Consider the following 21,262-nt stretch of genomic DNA (forward strand, 5'->3'; position numbering starts at 1 on the left):
AAAACTATGATGGTAGCGATAAGTCATGAGGCACTCTGTGGGTTTTGGTGGTTCTATGTTTTATTTCTTGATCTGAATCTAGGTGTTAATTACACTGGTTTGTTCACTTGAATATTAATCAAATTGTTAGCCTATGGTTTGTAGAATATATCTATATAGATGTATAGATATCTTCAATGAAAAGTTCTGTAAGAAGTGCATATGAATCTTCCTGCTCATTAACTGTTTCTTCAGCCCTGTGTTATCGAAGTGATTCTGCTCTTCTGTTAGTCCCAAAAGTGGCGTCAAACTGATTCGAAGTCTTCTGCACAGACTTAGGGGCCAAGACAGCCTATGTTCAACAGTGCACAGCACCCACTCTCTCGACCCACCTCTGCTCTCACAGCCGACTGACTCTTGCTGGGTGCGTGGCCAGGAGGGTTCTCCTCGCGCTCCCAACTGCCCTCTAGGCAAGCCAACCGCCATTATTCGGGCTGGCATCCGTACATGAAGCCATGCTGTGTTTACTACTTCTCATCGGGCTCATCGGGGTCCAGACAGACAATAGTAAGTACAAAAACCTTTCTTCTGACATTTTGGGAATGTCGGCTCTCCTCTCCATTTTTTCCTGAGATGCCAGGTATCCCTGGGAAAGTGCTTTTCTTGTAGGGGCTCCGACTCTGTAAGCCAGACCCCACCACCGCATCACCTCCCCCAACCAAAATCCACGTTGGATGTGAGGGGGCTTTCCCATTCGTCTTGGTACCATATGAAAGATGAGATGGCCATGGTTTAAGTGAATGTATCAAGGTTAAAATTTCATTTATTGCTCTACATTCTTGACCTGTAGACTCTGTAGTTGGAAAAGTCCAAAAGACCTGACTTTATTTGTACTTAATTTCTCTTTAAAGTCTTGTAATTCTAGGAAGAAGTGGGAATTGAGTGTATGTGGAAAGATAGTTTAAAAAAAGGTAGCAGATGAAAGATTACAGATTTAGATGAGGAAATAATGGAGGAAGCTATGGGGTGATGGTGTTACTCTAATAAAACATTTGTACCTTGCAGATTCTGAAAGACTACGTGTGCAAATTACAATACCAGAGAAAATACTGTCAATATTAAGTGGAGGAGTTGAATCACATGTAATTAAGCACTAGCATTTTTCACATTCTAAAATGATGTGGATTTTTTTATTTTTGTAAGAAAAACTTGGCATTTTCATCCATGCAAACTTGGTGAATTTTATATTTATACCTGGTTTTCCTTAAGTGGAAAAGCCCTTTTAGAAATGAACCAAGATAAACCATGCTTCATAGAAATGTGGTATAGTGATGCTTACTATCAAAGCCCCAAGTCCCATCATCTAAATCTTTGAATAATCATTGACCTGATCCATCTAGACATTCTCTTCTTACTCACTTACTAGGCTATATTTGAGGGGTTTTTGTCTTTGTTAAGTAAGCCTATGGCTTCCTTATACTGTATAATGATCATTTAATTTAGTGAAGTTTATATGACCAGTTTTTCCATCTTGATTGCAAAAATGTTAATTATTAAAACTTTTTTCATGCCATCTTAGTTAATCTTGGTTCAGGGTATTAGGTTTTGTTTTCTTTGAATTAGAAAATATCTTTTTTTTTTTTTTTTTTTTTTTTTTACTAATCTCTGGAATCAATCCAAGATGTGAAATGTGTTTTTTCAAATATCACACCTTAATTTTCTTTTTAGTAAATGTTCTGGTAATTTGAGTGCAAATATTTCCTTACCAACTACCCACTTGTCACCTTAACTTACAAGCTTAAAATTTTAAATATATCATTTTAAAAGGAATGCATATTTATGAAAAATTAGATTTAACCATTTAAATAGAAAAAAAGGTGAGGCATTTAACAGTATTTTGAGAGAGTTTTATTTTTCAATGCAAAAATAATATGGAATTGCTTGCTCTTATTAGAAAATATATACAGAAGCTCCTTAGAAGGAAATATCTTCAACCAGGCATCACCACCTTCTATGATAGTAATTCTCATAAGAGAAGTATTAAAAAAATAACCTGTCCTCAACTTTCAAATTCACGAGGGACAAAGTTTGACTATTTTGTTAATGTCTCTATCCCCCATGTCTAGAATAGTGCTGAATACATAGTATTTTTTGAATTAGTGAGGCTATATTGTACTTATGGGTTTAACAATTGCTATAAACATAATATAGTGTATGTTAATAACTTATAATTAATAAATAAATGATATAATTTATAAGAAGATACTCTTCACTAGAAGTTCTAAAAAAACTGAAAGGCCTGCCTAGATGTGAAAAGTATAATGAAAGTGGGAAAAAAAATCAAGAATTAACAGTAGACCAGAGTCAGCTAAAGATATCAGAAAATGCAACATATGAATGACTATGGGAGAAGATAGATAGAATTGGAAGCTTAAGTATATAGTAACTGATATTCCTGAAAGAGGGGGAAGAAACCTGGAGAAGAGACTAAATTAAAATATAATAACTGAGAAATTACAGAAAAAGAGAATCTTTAGATGCAAGTATGAAAACACAGAATAAATAGAAATCAGTATAGACAACACCCCGACATAGAGAAATCAGAATACTGGACATTTACTTGGATATTATAAAAGAGGAGTAAAACAAGAACAAAGAATAAGATTCAAATATTAAAATTAAGTAGAAATGTAGAACAAAAAAAAAAGGGAAAATATACACACACACATACATATTTAATAATAATTATTGGTAAATAACATTTTTGATGAAGGTGTATATTGTACACATGTGTTTATATACATATATATACATATATACATATACACACACACATATATACATATATATACACACACACACATATAAATATGTATGCGTATATATATGTAAAGGTAAAGACTTTTTAGGATATAGTCAACCTTTATTGAAAGACATTAGATTCTTTCTCTCTCCCTTTGCCCCTCTTGCTTGCCCCCTCTTTCTTTCTCTTTTTCTAACATAAATAAATAAATCTTAAAAAAATATACAACCACTAATAAAAGTGGAAAAATAAAAAATAAATCATGTTGGCAGTCAAGAATATGCAGTATTTTCTTGGGCTAATTTTCACCAAATCTATATAGATTGACTGCTGTTCCAATAAGAAATTTCGTGGAAATTGGCAGGTTGATTCTAAAATATGTATGGAAAGGTTAAAACTAAAAAATTGTTAACTTTGAAGAACAAAACAGTGATTCACTTTGGTTTAATTTCAAAACATATTTTAAAGTTTAAGTAATTAATATAATGTGATAATTCTAAGGGACAAATAAATTAACAGGAAGAGTGCCTCCTAAAGACCCACACACTACAAACTTACTCAGTTCAGTGGTGGCAATGAAATCATTGGTTAAAAAATGTACTAGTTAATAAATGGTGAAGGCACAGTTGATTAATGATATGGAATAATGATAAAGTATATATTAATGCTACATTATACACCAAAATTGCTTTAAGATCATTTAAATGCTTACATCTGAGAGTAAAATACTAAAAATCTGGAAGACAAGATAAAAGATTATTTCTAGGACCTTATAATAGGGAAGAATTATACCAGAAAGAAAAAGGAATACAAATACTTAAATGAAGGATTAAAGAATATCTAGATTCAAAGATAAAAATAAATAGATACCATAAACAAAGTGAAAAATATTCCAGACTCATAGCACATATTTGAAATCCATATAACACAGAAAAGGTATCCAGAATATATAAAGAATTCATACAAGTCATGGGGCGCCTGGGTGGCTCAGTGGGTTAAAGCCTCTCCCTTCAGCTCAGGTCATGATCCCAGGGTCCTGGGATCAAGCCCCACATCGGGTTCTCTGCTCAGCAGGGAGCACTGCTTCCCACCCCCCTCTGCCTGCCTCTCTGCCTACTTGTGATATCTGTCTGTCAAATAAATAAATAAAATCTTAAAAAAAAAAAGAATTCCTACAAGTCAATAAGATAAAAAACAAAAAAAAAAATAGAAACATGTACAAAGTTATAAATGACAAGGGTTGAACTTGAGAGGGTAATAATTATCAAACATATATACAAATCAGGATATTTATAAGGAATTGCCAAGTAAACACAATAAATTACTATTTCACATCAGCAATGGCAAAAGTTAACTCTTAACAAAACAAAATGCAATTAGAGTAGATGGATAGAAGGATAATATTACTCACTTTTTGTGAATGTCTACATTGGTGTAACAAATTTGCAGATTAATTTTAAGCTTGGAGTGAAGTTGCAAAAGTACTTTTCAATAAAAGAAGTTCACTCATAGGTTTAGTTTAACATATCTAACAAAAATGCACAAAGATATATGTCTAAGATTATTTATTGGGCCATTGCTTAAAATAGTGATGAAACAAAACTAAACACCTATTGACAGCATAGATGAATAAACTGTGCTATGTTCAGAAAATGGCATACTATACCATCGAAAAAATAAATTAGAAAGCTATATGTATTGATGATGATGATGATAGCAATGTTTGCATAGTGCTTATTGTATGAGATACTGTTTCAAGCAGAGATGTAATCCAGCAATGAGATACGTAATTTGTAGGATTACATCTATGAAGAACAAAAATTTATGCAAAAAATTAAACATCCATAATAAGTATAAATATAAAAATATGAATGGGAATGATAAACATGAAATTCAGGATGTTGGTTAGCTGGAGTGTAAGAAAGGGAATTGATCATGGGATGAGAGAGTACTTAAAATTGCTTTCAAATACTTGAAATGCTCTTAATTTTTAACATAGACATTGGTGACAGGCATTTTATATGACTTTCTGTAATGTTTATATGTCCAAAATATATAATAATTAAAAATAATAATTAATTGTGGCTTATAGAGGAGATCAAATGCCTTTGAAAAAAAATCATGCATAAAGTTGAAATATTGAAAGGTTTTTCTCCTGAGATTAAGAAAAGGATAAGGATGTCCACTATTAACTTTTCTATTTATCCTTGCCTGGAAATATTAGCCACTGCAATAAGGAAAGAAAATAACAAAAATTAAAAATAAGCATAATAATTAGAAAATATAATGCTATCACTATTTAGAGATTAAATGATTCTATACAAAATAAAATCCAAAATAATCTAGAGAAAATTAGAAATAGCATAATAATTTAGTAAATTCTTTAGAAACAAGAGCAAAACACAACAAAACAAAAAGAAGCAAGATCAAAACAAAAATCAATTCATTTCTATTCTACAGAACAAAAATATAAAATGAAATTTTAAAAAGAAAATTTTACACTACATAAAAATTGAAATCCAAATCTAACAAAAATAAGCAAAGCCTCCTCTCTGAAGACAATAAAACAAGATGAGAAGAATTAAAGGCTTAAATAAATGGAGTATATCCATGTTATTGGATTGGAAGGCTCAATAATGTAAAAATGTCAAAGCTACCCAAATTGATCTGCAAAGACTGAATTGCCCATTTGTGAGACATCATTTCTTAATCTTACTAAAATAAAATAAATCAATGAGTTTTGATCCAACCTTGGAATGAATTTTATAAAATCTGCAAATATGTGCTGTTAAATCTTTGTTCTAATATATAAATTTTGTGTTGAATAATTTATACTCTTTCATTTTAAGCATAAGTTTTGCAGTGACCTCATTAAACTAATGTAATTATTGGATAAAAACAAATTTTTCAGATTCAAAAGTTTTATTACCTACATTTGAAAATTAACAAATAAGAAATGACAAATCATATTCTTCCATCATTTTTATTAAGAAAGCCAATATTTAAATATCAAGTTTATGAAATAAATCAACATTAAATTATAAATTTTCCTCTTTTTACTGTATTCATGTGCTTTGAATGTAGTTAGCATTGATATAAAATGATAGTGTTCCTTTCTAACATTCTTCTCACTTTTCTTTGCCTTTTTAATATACTCTTCTTCTAGGTGTCCTACAACATTATGATTGAAGGAAAAACATACACGGTGAACCTAATGCAAAAGTAGGTGTTCTATATTATTTTGTCATCTCTATTTGTTCTAATTATTATTTATAATTAATCCGGAGTCTAATTATTTTGCATTTCTAGATGTTCCTAGTTACTGACTATTCATTTGAAAACATCTTGAATTTTAGGGTGGAAAGAATAGTGGTAACTAAAAGAAAATTACTTAACACATCATATCAGAATGTATTTAGGACTTAGAATATAATTGTAATTAGCCAAACTCAGTCCCATGCCAGCTGCTGCATCAATTTGCATTCCCATGAACACTGTGAGAGGGTTCCCTTTTCTCTGCATCATTGCCAATATCTTTGTTTCCTGTGTTATTTTAGCCATTCTGACAGGTGTGAGGTAATATCTCATTGTGGTTTTGATTTGTATTTCCCCGATGATGAGTAATGTTGATCATTTCACGTGTCTGCTATTTCATGTGTCTGTTAACCATCTGTGTCATCATTAGTTGTATTGTATATTCTATATTTTTTCCTAATATTAACAAAGTTGGCTTCTGAGTAGCAGTATATTTCTTAAGCTCTGTCTTTTTTTATACTAGGAAAAAAGGGTATAGAATATACAATACAGCTGATGATGATATAATCGATGAACTGAGTATTACACACCCCACAATTAATGCTTTTTTCATGCATACAAGCAAAGTACACTTAGGGAAAAACCATCACAAAGTCTTTTAAGAGTAACCATATTCTCAATGACTAGCATGATAAAATTAGAACATAATTACAAATGTTTAATCAAAGAGGAACCAGCTTTTTGGAAATTAAGTAGGAGTTACCTAGTAAGTCTTGGCTTAAAAAAATTCAAAATATTGTTGCAAAATGTCAAAAAAGTAGTCACAAATAGAACTCAACTTTTTAGATCTGACCAAAACTATACAAGGTAAAATGTAAAACTTTCATCTTCTTCTTTTTTTTTTTCATTTTATATGCAACAGATGAGAATATAGTGAATAATACCGTGGTGAAGAGGAGACAGAATAATATGTGGCCAGGGAATCCTTGTTGGTGGAGTCACAAAGCCTTCAGTGACCACTGTCCTAGGGACTCAGGGTGTCTTGGCAGGTAGTTGGCTTCAGGCTTAGTCAACAGTTTATATGCAAACAGTGATGTCACTTGCACACTGAACAGCCTATGAAGCTTTGGCTGTGTGCAGATCTAGCAGCAATCTGTGCCTTGTCACAGAAACTTGATAATCCCCTACAGCCTTCAAACACACAAAATTGGAACACCAGTTTTATCACATTGCTCAAAGGTGTTCCTGCCAAACTCAGGAATGGTTCTAGATTAAAATATTGAGGGTAATACTACAGGCAAACCTCATCTTATTGTACACATACTACATGTTTTACATATTAAGGGTTTTTGTGGCAACCCTATGTCAAGCAAGTGGCTTCATTCCATTTAGTGGATCCATTTAGCTGGCTCCAATGTTTATATAATTCATCACCTAAGAATTTCAGCAGTGATGGGGCTATTTGTAATCCATTCCACATCTGCATGAGATGTAGTTTAGGGTTTTCATTTTTGCATGTGATGCTCCTTTTGCCATTGTCAGGGTTGGATAGCTTCATTTTGTCCATTGTCTATAGACAGCAGGTATTGAATTTTTTCTCCTTCTGTTTAAAAATTGTGAGGATATTTCTAGCTTTATGCCCTTTACTGGAAAGCCCACAATGTGTTCTCATGCTAGAGATCAGAAGTTATTTAACCCTCCATCCGTAAGGCCACAATTCTGGTCCAGATTCTGTCCTTGTTTGCAGTGTCACCTGCTCATTCTTTCAGCTGCAGCACTAGTCTTTACTTTTATTTCTTTGATCATTCTGTTTAATAATTTTTTAAAAGATTTTATTTATTTATTTGACAGAGATCACAAGTAGGCAGAGAAGCAGGTGGTGGTGGGGGGAGCAGGTTCCCTGCTGAGCAGAGAGCCCGATGTGGGGCTCGATCCCAGGATCCTGGGATCATGACCTGAGCTGAAGGCAGAGGCTTTAACCCACTGAGCCACCCAGGTGCCCCATTTGATCATTCTGTTTAAAGCAAGAATCAGTACTCCTTTGGCACAGGGCAAACATTTTAGAATGGGCACCATATGGTCTCTCTTGCAACCACTTAGTTCTGCTACTGTGAAAGCTGTCATAGGGAATATGCAGATAGATGGATATAGCTATATTCTAATTTCACTTTATGTAAAAAAAGTGGTGGGTTGGGTTTGGCCTATAGGCCATACTTTGCCAACATATTTTATTGTCTAAAATGTAGTACCATATTTAAAAATGGTTAATGGTTAATTGGTCATTTCTGAATGATGAGAGTGGAAATGGAAATAGGGGATTGGATCTTCTCTTTTCATAAAAATCACTACCAATTACCTTTATTTAATTGTTGTTTTAATATTCCTTATTGTACAATATATTAAGTACAAGTTAAAATACATGAAATATGTTTATGCAGTTAAGAAAATAACTATGAAATAAACATTCCTGTACCCCCTGACATTGACTGCCCTCCAAAAGCCATACAGATATCATTTTCCATCCCTGTTATTTGTAACTACTTTCTTGATCGTTGTGATAACCATTTCCTTGATTTTATTTAATTATCCTAAGTAACATATTTATATTTGTTTGCTTTGAATTCTAAATGAATCATAGCTTATTCTCCTACAACTTGTTACAGTCACTCAAAATAATGTCTGTGAGATTTATCAATGTTGTTAAAAGTAATTTTGACGCTTGTTCCCTTCACCAAATTAAGGAAATTCTCTGTTATAATTTGCTCCAATATACCTTCTGCCCCTCTCTCTTTTTCCTTTTCTTCTGGGATCCCAATTATTCTAATACTGTTTCATCTTATGGTATCACTTATCTCTTGAATTCTCCCTTCGTGGTCCAGTAGTTGTTTATCTCTCTTTTTCTCAGCTTCTTTATTCTCCATCGTTTGGTCTTCTATATCACTAATTCTCTCTTCTGCCTCATTTATCCTAGCAGTTAGAACCTTCATTTTTTATTGCATTTCACTGAGTACAACTTGGTTAGATTTTAGTTCTTTTATTTCTCCATAAAGGGATTCTCTAGTATGTTCCATGTTCTTTTCAAGCCCAGCTAGCACCTTGATAATCGTCATTCTGAACTCTACTTCTGACATCTTACTAATGTTTATATTGATTGGGTCCCCAGCTGTTGGTACTGCCTCTTGTTTTTTTTTTTTTTTTTTTGAGGTGAGTTTTTCCACTTTGTCATTTTATCCAGATAAGAATAGATGAATGAGAGAATAAAATATTAAAAGAGTAGCAATGACCCCAGAAAAATATACACTAACCAAATCAGAAGAGACCTGAAACCAGCAGAGAAGGAAGGAGAAAGAAAAAGAAAAAAAGAAAAATGTATATATATATATGATTAAACTGGTGAATAGAACAGAGCCACACACTTGATTTGGGTGTATTTTGGTCTGTTAGAAGAAAGTGCCTCCGAAAAATTTAAAGAAAGAAGAACTTACATATATACAAAAATAAGGGTAAACATGATGAAGGGATGGAATATGGCTGTAAAGATGGAAATTAAAGAAGATTCTAAAAAAGGAATTGATAAGAAGGTTGAAAAAAGAAAAAAAAAACGAGGAAAAGAATGTGATTAGGCTGGAGACTAGAACAAAGCTATGTGCTGATTTAGAGTATATTTTGATCTGTTAGAAGAAACTGTATTCCAGAATTTTAAAGAAAGAAAAACCTATATGTATACAAAAAATAAAGTTAAATACAATGAAGGGATAGAATATGACTATAACAATGAAAAGTAAAAAAGATTTTTAGAAAGGTATTGATGAGATAAAATAGTTAAAAAGTTTAATATAGTAAAGAGGAAAAATCAAAAGAATAAGAAAACAATAAAATTTTAAAAATTTAACTTTGAAAGACTAAAGAATCATGGGGAAAAAAACCATGAATTCCATGTTCTGTGTTCCCCTAACTCTGGAATTCCACAGTTCTCATTGACTAGTGAACTTGATCTTGGCTGGATGTTCTTGCTGATCTTGGGGAGGGGCCTGTTGCAGTGATTCTCAAATGTCTTTGCCTGAGGCAGAATTGTGCCACCCGTACCAGGGGCCAGGCTAAATAATCTGCTTGGTTTTGTTTTCGGGAGATTTTGTTCGCTGAGTGCTTTCTGTACAGCTTTGGAGGATGGGAATGAAAATGGCGGTCTCCCAATCTCTGGCCCTGTAGGAGCTGAGAGCTTGGGGCCCCACTCCTCAGTGTGCCTTCAGAGAAAAGCAGTCAACCCCTCCTGTCTCCCTGGTCTCGGGCCACACTCCATGCTTGCCCAGCCTGTGACCGAGCATTTCTATCTCTGGCACATGGCCCAGTTTGGAGTCTCCAAACCCAGCAGATTCCTGCAGTGTGTTCCTGTGCCACTCCTCCCGGTGAAGGAAGGAAGTGGGTCTTCCCGGATCTGCCACTTGAGGGGTCTCTGCTCAAAGAGTGGCAACCTGACTGTGCTTCAGATCATGGTTTAATGTAATCCCAAGTTGAGAGTCCACTGCTCGGCTCCATTTTTGCAGCTGGCTTCCCTTCTCTGACACCTAGGAGCTCTGCCACATTCATGTACCCCCGGTCTTCCTGTGACCTTGTGGGTCCAGAGACCACACTGTTCCCATGAGGGCTTCACCCCCTGCTTAGTCTCTGGAGAGACATCTCTCAATGGAGCAGACTTCTAAAAGTTCTGATTTTATGCTCCGCTGCTCTACCGCTTGCTGGGAACTGGCCCCTCCCCCGCCCAGGCCAATCTTCCCGTATTTCACTTCAAATTCACTTCTCTGCTCGTCCTACCTTCCAGAAAGTGGTCGCTTTCCTGTTCCTAGAATTGCTGCTCCTCTTCTCTTTGATCTCCTGTTGAGTGTGTAGGTGTTCTGCATTGTTTGATAGCTATGTAGCTGAACTTCCGGGACCTGAGAATATTTAAATCTCCTACTCCTCCACCATTGTACTCCTAAGACATTTATACTTCCTAAAAAGACTAATCTGACCTTTTCTTTCCTATTTTAAGGAATTCTTTTAACGTTTTGCCTAAAAGCCAAATTCATGATGTGTTTTTCAAATAACTTCTATTTTATGCCTTCTGTTTTCACACTTATGGTATTTTAGTAAAGAGAATTTTTCCTTTGTGAAAAATTTTAGTTTTATCTAGTATAAAAAATGCCCCTTTACTCCAGGTGTCCTCTACATGATATGAATTTTGTATTATTGTTTTGCTTTTAATATTTTTGTGTTTATTTTGAACTTTGTTTATAACTTCCTTAAAAGAATTCTAAGTTGATTACTTGTCACCATTTTTATTTTCCAGTTTAAAGATTTAAGGCTAACTTTTTTCTCCAAATACTGCTTAGCTGCCCCTTACATCTTTGGTGTATAGAATTTTCTCTGGTTGGCCATTAGCAAACATTTTAAACTTTATATTACATTTCTTCTTTGCCCCATGAATTATTTCACTGTATCTCTAAACATCAATACATGTGGCACTTTTCTAAGAATTATTTCTAGTATTTTTAATCACAGAATATTCTTTGATTTCAATCCTTTAAAAATTGAGGCTAACTTTGTGATGTGATATATATTCAGTTTTTGTAAATATTCTGTATGTACTAGAAAATAGCATGTATCCTATAATTATTTACTATTATGTTCTTTTAAAATCATATCATGGAATTCTTCCATATTCAAAAATGATTTTTCTATTTAGTAATATATATGTGTTAAAATCTTCCACAGTGATTTTCAAATTGATTAATTTTTGAATTCCCTATTTTGAGACTGTAAATAATTAAGTAAAATTTTTAAATATTTACCTTTTTGGTGAATAAAATGTTAACATTATGAAGTGGTTACTAATTATTTTACATTTTTTCTGATGTTTACATAGTTACACAAACTTTCTTTTGTTTAGTATTTGTAAACTACATTTTTCCTACCATTGTCTTTCAATTTTTATCCGGTCTGGATTTTTCTTTTATTGAGTGTAACATTCTTTCTTTAAATGCAGTACAAATGATCATTTTTTACTTTGTAGTTATTATTCTTTTTGTAATTTTTAAAGAAGTGATTGTCTACATACTGATATCTGTCAAAGCTACTATTTTCTTCTAATGTTTTTATTGTTTTCACTTTTACAGTTAGCTCTAAAATTTATCCAGAATTGTTATTTATGTGTTTTGTGAGCATAAGAGTGAAGATTTAATTATTTTTTCATATTAGTATTGTATGGATTTAGCAAAGGCCATTTGGAAGAAAACACAACCTTCCTTCACTGCATTGTAATGTAATCGATGTCATAAATTGAATGACTCTGGACACTTTTTTCTTTTCTGTTAGTTTATATATTTATTCTTGCATCCTATTGATCTATACAAATACCATACTATACTAATTACAGTGAATTTATTATAGTTCTTGATGCCCAGTCGTGTTCAACAGTTTTAAGATGTCCTTGCTTTTCTTGACCCTTTGATTTTCCATATAATTTTTGAAATCATTTTATTATTTTTCTTTTGTGCCTTTTATTTTATATTCTTTTTTATTATCTTCATTTTAATGAATCTGCATTTTATATTGTATCATTTCCAATCAATTAAATTCTTTATTATATGTTCTTTTACTATTCTTTTAGTAGTTTATTTAGATTAACATGTTAATCTCTGAGTTACTGACCCTAATATGCATTATTACTTTTATCAGTTACCCTGTATTGTCAAATTATTAAATCTTTTAATTCCATTTGCCTTCTATTATGTGTTCATTATTTTTTCAACCATTATAATCCTGATACTTTTAAACCCCAATGAGATTATTTTTGTATAGCCAACATTCTTTTATATTCAACCATAAATTTACTTATTCTGGTGCTTTTCATTTCCTTCCCAATTTCTGTTTCTATATGGAGTTAATTTATATATCTCTCTGGAATTATCTATATTTCTGTTTTGAGTCTGCCTTTTAAAAATTATATTAGTTTGTATTCATTGTTAAATTTTTACCTAACCTTCCTCTTAAACCTTTTTTTGCTGAAATAAATTCTAGGATAACATTTTTAAAAATGATTTTAGACTTTTAAACTTGTCATTCTATTGTCTTCTTTCTTCATTTTTATAGACAAAGTTGTTGCCAGTCTTATTGCTGATTCTTTGAAGGTAATATCTTTGTTTTTCCTCTTGATAATTTGAAGATTTTATTTTCATTTTCATTAGTCTTTTAAACAAATCAAATGTGACTTTTCTTTGCTTTTATCATTCTTGAATTACATAGAGCTTCTTGATTCTGTATTATTATTTTTTTTTTTTAAATTTGCTCTTGTTTTCAGAGAATTTAAGTTTAGCTCCTTGGCCACTCTGCACATTTTCCAACATTGGCAAAAGATTTTACAGGGAGAGAAGCTACGTATTTGATATACCTCAAAAATTTATTACTTTCTCTCTAGGGGTACAGGACACCAGAGATTCAGCCTGTTTCTAGACATCCCAGCAGTTTTCTTGCCCAAACACAGACATTTGGCTTTTTCTTTCTTTTCCAAAAAGCCGGTGCCTGCATATGACCAGCTAAACCTCTTTATAGGACCTTGTACTGAGAATCTGTGTGTTTCCTGGAGCCCCTCCCCCACTGTGGGTCATATTATTTTTTTGGTATGACAAAAATGCAAAAAAATCTTGCTCTGTTTATCAGTGTTTGGCTCTTTGACCTTTTGCTTCCAACAAATCCAGACTGCCATGGTAGTCACAAATTTTTATATTACACTTACTAGAGAAATGAAATGGGATATCTACATTTACCCTTTCTTTTTATAAAACCATTTTGTCATATCCTTCCCATATTTACAAATAATATACTATCATGTGAGTTCTCCATTCTAATCTGTTGAATTCTTGTCATGTTAGTTCAATTTTACTGACCATTTGCTATTTTACCAATATTCTTCTAAGTACTTGAGATGCACTAGTAAACAAAATGGATAAGAATCTCTGTTTATATTGTTATCAAATGAAACTAATAATAATATTACTGTGGGAAACAAAGGCAAAGGAAAAATTAAATTTCCTTACCTACCTACAGCCTAATGACAAGTCCTTGAAATAGGCAGAGTGACATTTCTTGAGAAACTCTGCTGCCTTGATGTTAAGACTTTGTTAAGGGTGAAAGGCAATCTTAGCCCAACCCCCAGGATTGTGTAAGTCTACTTTAACATATAAAAATTCCTTTGGAAACTTCCTAACTTCCTTTATCTCTATCCCCAAAGATGTATGTTGGTAGTCATCTCACAAGCATATGACCCACTGATATACATCTGAGGGGGTCGCATGACTAAGGTTTTATTAGACAGTCATAAGTGAACTTTTCCGGACAACAGCTAGCCCCTCAAGGTCCTGGAAACCTTGCTTCTAAAATTTCTTAGAGACTTACACAATCCCTAATCCCCTCCAAACTTGAAAGTATATAATTAGTGACTCCTCATGATCCCGGTTCAGCTCTCTCTGTCCACGGGTCCTCTCCTTGTGCTTTAATAAAACCACTTTTTTGCACCAAAGATGTCTCAAGAATTCTTTCTTCTCTGGCTATCAGCTTTGAACCTTAATCTCTTTCCTACACCAATATCATAAATGAGTGGATTAGGAAGAATGTTAGAAGGCGATAAATGCTTAAGCAAAAATAGTAAAGTTAGAAGTATTGTTTGAAAATCCTATGTTTTGATAATTAGGAAAATTGCATTTTAAAAATAAACTTACCAAGATCAGCCTCACTGAGAGGGCTGATATATAAGACTTGAAGCAAATGAGACTATGAACTATGCTGAAGAACATTCCAAGAAGGGGCAGCAACTGGTACAAATACTCTGAGGCAAACTTGTCTATTTTTTTTTTTAAGATTTTATTTATTTGAGGGAGAGAGTGTGGAAGAGCACAAGCACAGGGAGAGGCAGAGGGAGAAGCAGACTGCTTGCTGAGCAGGGAGCCCAATTCAGGTTCAGTCCCAGGACCTTGGGATCATGACCTGAGTGAAAGGCAGATGCTTGACCAATTGAGCCACCCAGGCACCCCTTGGTGATTATATTTTAAAAAACAGCCTAGAGGACAGTGTGATGGTAAAGTGAATGAGGAGAGATCTAGACACCAGTATTTTTGAGTAAAATTAGAATGAAGTCCATGTTTTCAGGACTCTCTATTTCTCCCCAACCCTGTCTTTCTACCTATCTATAATAAGTCGGATACAATAAACACCTTTTCAAGATAGGAGCTTAGAAAACAAATTCCCCATTAAATATATTTTACCTTATTTTACAGAGCTTTTTTACCGCATAATTTTAGAGTTTATGGTTATAATGGCACAGGAAGTATGAAGCCTCTTGAACAACAGCTTCAGGTATGACTTTTACTGTCTATTTTATCTTTACTATGTGTTTCTGTGTTCACCTTAATTAGGGTTGGCCTGTTAGAACACAAAGGGTTGGAATTATGTTTTGTTTTATTTTTATTTATTTATTTATTTATTTATTTATTTATTTATTTTCAGCATAACAGTATCCATTGTTTTTTCACCACACCCAGTGCTCCATGCAATCCGTGCCCTCCTTAATACCCACCACCTGGTTCCCCCAACCTCCCACCCCCCGCCCCTTCAAAACCCTCAAGTTGTTTTTCAGAGTCCATAGTCTCTCATGGTTCACCTCCTCTTCCATTTTCCTTCAACTCCCTTCTCCTCTCCATCTACCTTGTCCTCCATATTATTTGTTATGTTCCACAAATAAGTGAAACCATATGATACTTGACTCTCTCTGCTTGACTTATTTCACTCAGCATAATCTCTTCCAGTCCCGTCCATGTTGCTACAAAACTTGGGTATTCGTCCTTTCTCATAATCCTCCATAGTGTATATGGACCACATCTTCCTTATCCATTCATCCGTTGAAGGGCATCTTGGTTCTTTCCACAGTTTGGCGACCGTGGCCATTGCTGCTATACACATTGGGGTACAGATGGCCCTTCTTTTCACTACATCTCTATCTTTAGGGTAAATACCCAGTAGTGCAATTGCAGGGTCATAGGGAAGCTCTATTTTTAATTTCTTGAGGAATCTCCACACTGTTCTCCAAAGTGGCTGCACCAGTTTGCATTCCCACCAACAGTGTAAGAGGTTTCCCCTTTCTCCACATCCTCTCCAGCACACGTTGTTTCCTGTCTTGCTAATTTTGGCCATTCTAACTGGTATAAGGTGGTATCTCAATGTGGTTTTAATTTGAATCTCCCTGATGGCTAGTGATGATGAACATTTTTTCATGTGTCTGATAGCCATTTGTATGTCTTCATTGGAGAAGTGTCTGTTCATATCTTCTGCCCATTTTTTAATATGATTGTCTGTTTTGTGTGTGTTGAGTTTGAGGAGTTCTTTATAGATCCTGGATATCAACCTTTTGTCTGTACTGTCATTTGCAAATATCTTCTCCCATTCCTTGGGTTGCCTCTTTGTTTTGTTGACTGTTTCCTTTGCTGTGCAGAAGCTTTTGATCTTGATGAAGTCCCAAAAGTTCATTTTCGCTTTTGTTTCCATCGCGTTTGGAGACATATCTTGAAAGAAGTTGCTGTGGTTGGGCGCCTGAGTGGCTCAGTGGGTTAAAGCCTCTGCCTTCGGCTCAGGTCGTGATCCCGGGGTCCTGGGATCGAGCCCCGCATCGGGCTCTCTGCTCAGCAGGGAGCCTGCTTCCTCCTCTCTCTCTGCCTGCCTCTCTGCCTACTTGTGATCTCTGTCTGTCAAATGAATGAATAAAATCTTTAAAAAAAAAAGAAAAGAAGCTGCTGTGGCTGATATCAAAGAGGTTACTGCCTATGTTCTCCTCTAGGATTCTGATGGATTCCTGTCACATGTTGAGGTCTTTTATCCATTTCAAGTTTATCTTTGTGTACGGTGTAAGAGAATGGTTGAGTTTCATTCTTCTACATATAGCTGTCCAATTTTCCCAGCACCATTTATTGAAGAGACTGTCTTTTTTCCACTGGATATTTTTTCCTGTTTTGTCGAAGATTATTTGACCATAGAGTTGAGGGTCCATATCTGGGCTCTCTACTCTGTTCCACTGGCCTATGTGTCTGTTTTTATGCCAGTACCATGCTGTCTTGGTGATCACAGCTTTGTAGTAAAGCTTGAAATCAGATAATGTGATGCCGCCAGTTTTGCAACAAATTTTGCAACAAATAAGATCATAGGGCATAGCTCCAAAGCCTAAGCAAGAAGGAGCAGGTTCTTTTTATTTAGTGCTTAGGATGAAGATTCAGAAAGGAGAGCTTTGTCATCGCATATAAAGGTAGGCATGAAGTTGTGCAGGTGTCCTTAGAAAACATGCCTATACACACATTTTATGCTTGTTAAGGAAGCTTGTACTCCTCATAGGGTGGAGATTTTAGCATTATAATGAAACAGAGGTAAGTGTTGGAGGGCTATGGGGATACTCAGAGAGTGTAAACTAGATAGGATCTTGGGCTCTTATCTTGAGTAAAGAATGCAGAGTCTTACTTATTTTACTACAGATTTATTGTTTCTGATATGGTTAGGCTATTTCCTGGCCTGATCGAGACTTAGTTTTTGTATTCCCTTTGTTCCCTTAAAATCCTTAACTACTGAGGTTTTTGCATTTCTTTATAATTCTGATACCTCCTCGGAAGCTCTGCAAAAACTATCCTTGGGCAAATAGTGTTGGTAGGGCATAGATCACAGAAAAGAGTTGGGGACCTAAAATGACTTCTCTTGTATCACAAAAGCTATATCTCATCTTTCTTTTTCTGGGAACCCTGAGCTTTCTGCTTAAAATGTCTCTCAAGTTAGCCTTATTAACAGATAGTTAACCAAACCAAAAACAATTGTGGTCTTTAAGCTATTATTTCACAGTGATGTACATGTATGTGCTTAAGTACATGTAGCAATAGGATTGAAAATATCATGAAATACTTGAAGTGAAAAAAAATGATTTAAATCAGGAAAGGTAAATTTGGGAAGAAAAGGAAAATCCAAAGGCTTGTCTAACATACGTTCAAGGACCAAATAAATACACACAGAATTTCATGTGCATTTAAGAATATATTAAACTTTCATGTATTTGGAACGCTTGGAGCTTCATTTAATAATGTCTATAACATAGACATAGACATAGCTCATTTGGTTAAGCGACTGCCTTTGGCTCAGGTCATGATCCCAGGGTCCTGGGATAGAGTCCTGTGTTGGGGTCCCTACTCAGCCGGGAGCCTGCTTCTCCCTCTTCCTCTGCCCGCCCCCCTGCTTGTACTCGCCCTCTCTCTCTCTCTCAAAAAAAAAAAAAAAAAAACAACCCAAAACAAAATAAACAAAACAAAACTTTAAAAAATAATATCTATAATTTGTTGTAAAAATAATTGAGAAGTATGCGTAGAATTGCAGGGATTACTCGTGTCTGAAATGCTGTTCTTCTTTTGTGAGAGAGAGACAGAGTTAGCACCAGTGAGACAAAGAGATACACAGGGCTATAATATCCTATACCTGAATTTTATGTAATTCTGCCATAGTTAACACCCAACTCTGCTTCCTACTTCCCAGGAAGTATCCATGAGAGAGAAATGTATAATTTAAAAAACAAAGCAATGAATGTTTTATTGATAACCTGAATGAAGTAGGTTGTTAGTGTCAGCTTCAAATGCAATCAATATATGGTGCTGTATAGATAACTTACATTTGCTAAAGCTGCAAACCTATTTCCAGTGCAGGAAAAATCAGGAAATTTTATTAAATTAGATTGAAAGTAGGTAAATTTATTTTTAATGAAGTCTACAAATGATTTTTATCCTTCAACCTCATATTATCTTGATAAATACAGACTTATTTTAGAACAAATCAGCCGGTTATACATAGAAAGCATTTGTTACCAGTGCCTAGAGCTTACAAGTATAAGGCATTCATCATTGTCATGGACTTTACAATCTCTATAGAACAAATAAGTATTCATCATGACTAAAAGGTAAAATCACCAGAACAGCATAACAATTCAAAATGTGTATGCATATAAAAACAAACCTCAAATTACATCAGGCAGAAATTGACAGAAATGAAAGGAGAAATAGATAAATTATTAAGATAATTCAAGATTTAAGTATTCTTTTCTCAGTAATTGAAAAGAAAGAAACTCAACAAATCTTTTGGATTTTGAGTGGAACTATCAATCAACTTCATCTAATCAACATTTATAGGAGCTAACACACAGTAGCACGTTCTTTTCAGTGCAAAGAGAACACTGAACAAGATATAACAGAGGAAAACAGTGCAAGAAATGACAATGATTAGAACAGGAAAAACCAAAGAAGGAAATAGATTAATAATAATAATAATAATAATGAGCTTTTTGACTCCTCCATGAAAATTTTCTCTTAATGCTTACTTAAAAATGATTTTTTACTTTTTGATTTGTAACCTTTCCAATTATTTATAATGCTGGTATAGCTGATTATTCCAAAGAATTAGAAATGTTATCAATCTGAGTAATAGAAACCACATTTAGAAGGAAGTAGACTAACCTGGTGGGAAGGTCCAGGTATTTTATCTTGATCTTAAAAAGTATGATTCATACAACTGAAATGCTGCATGGGTCCACAATAAAAAAAAAAAATACAAAGAAATCCATCATGATGGTATGTTAATGAAATATTAAAAAAAGCAAGACACTGTTTTAGTTTATGTTTAATTAATGTAAAGAAATCGTATAGTAACTGATGAAGTTCTAGAACCTAGGTGAGGTTCGGTGGGCTGGGGTCCGGAGCCGATGACCAAGAAAGAATTCTTGAGACATCTTTGGTGCAAAATGGTGGTTTATGAAAGCATGGGGACAGGACCCATGGGCAGGAAGAGCTGCTGCCCCGGGGATGTGAGGAGTGGCTGGTTATAGACACAGGAGTTGGGTAGGTGAGAACAAAGGGGATGATGTTAGTCTCTAAGGAATTTTGGAAGCAAGGTCTCCAGGACTTTGAGGGGCTAGCTATTGTTGGGAGAAAGGTTATTTATTACTAGTAGTAAAAATCTTCTTATGAGACCCTTTAGATGTATATCAGTGGGCCATATGCTTGGGAATGATTCTTGACACTATCTTGGAGATCCAGAGATAAAGTTTCACATCTCTCCTATCAAGTGTCCTTGTTAGTGAGATTTGGGTTTAGAAGAAATTTAACTTTATTTAGGGCTTGAGGAACTAAGTTATTTGCCTCTGGAAATTGTGCTATTGATAAGGTAACTTCTTTGTTTGTAGATCTCTAGGACATTGGTAAACCAAGGGAGACTCCTGTCTTACAGGATTGTGATCTCTGCAAGTTAACTATTTGTTTCTCTTTTAGGGCAGTTAGAGGTGCCTGAGGAATGTCACATATATTACCGAGGGGAGGGGAGCGGGAGGAGAGGGGGCGCAAGGTGCCAGCTTTTGCTTTGTCCTCAGCCAGCCTCCTGCTCCCTCAGTAACTTGAACAGGGAAGGTATAATATAAAGAGTTATTAACTGTAACAGAGACTGGAATAAAAAATAAGTAAAGAGAACTCTAAAAAACATAGGAATACCAGATACAAGAAACAGCCAGCAGCCCTAGGACTGGAATGAAGAAGACAATGTTGTTATCCCAGCGTTGAGATCTGAACCTTGTTAGAAGGGACACAGCTGTGGATCTCTGAATAGCAGGAAGTCACAATGATGCTGTACCAGTAGGTATTGCCATAGAATTTCTCTTTGGAACTTCCCAGAAATCTTTTTAGGGTAGTCAGGAAAGTTGTTCACAAAGAGGTATCTCACAATGTTACTCTGCTGTGAAATGAGAGAGACTTGAATTATGGGAGGAACCTACAGGCTGATGGGTGTTAGTGAACATGATACACTGAAGGGTCTGTGTACTGGAGAATCACCAAGCACTGAGGGATCCTGGAGGTTCAATGTGCAGGACACTTACAGAAGATTTCCAGACTGGCACACTGGAACCAGGAGACATGCTCTCCTACACCCTCTACTGGCAAAACTTCAGAGCCACCCGGCAAAGGAGAAAATAATTTAGGGGCCCAGATTCATTTTCACAAAGCAGGTAAAAGATTTGTTAGAAGCTGAGTGCCAAGACATCAATGATTGATAAAGTCTACAACTTTGACTTCAGCTTTGAAATGAAGTCATCTTAAATAAAGTTAGCTAAATGAAAATTCAGCTTTCATTTGCACA

At 34.6% G+C, this 21,262-nt stretch overlaps 1 protein-coding gene across 1 annotated transcript in view; it reads left to right on the forward strand.

The window, feature by feature from the left end:
• Nucleotides 1-494: 494 nt before the first annotated feature.
• Nucleotides 495-21,262, forward strand: part of ADAM2 (ADAM metallopeptidase domain 2) — a gene marked incomplete at both ends in the record, with an annotated part of 147,186 nt that continues 126,418 nt past the window's right edge. Inside the window, 4 exons of the mRNA XM_080797335.1 lie at nt 495-546; nt 1,045-1,121; nt 5,949-6,004; nt 15,346-15,424. Coding sequence (XP_080653461.1) covers nt 495-546; nt 1,045-1,121; nt 5,949-6,004; nt 15,346-15,424 — 264 coding nt within the window. The remainder of the gene's footprint in view (nt 547-1,044; nt 1,122-5,948; nt 6,005-15,345; nt 15,425-21,262) is intronic.

This window comes from Martes martes (genome assembly GCF_963455335.1).
Source record: "Martes martes genome assembly, chromosome: 2".
NCBI classification, from domain to species: domain Eukaryota; kingdom Metazoa; phylum Chordata; class Mammalia; order Carnivora; family Mustelidae; genus Martes; species Martes martes.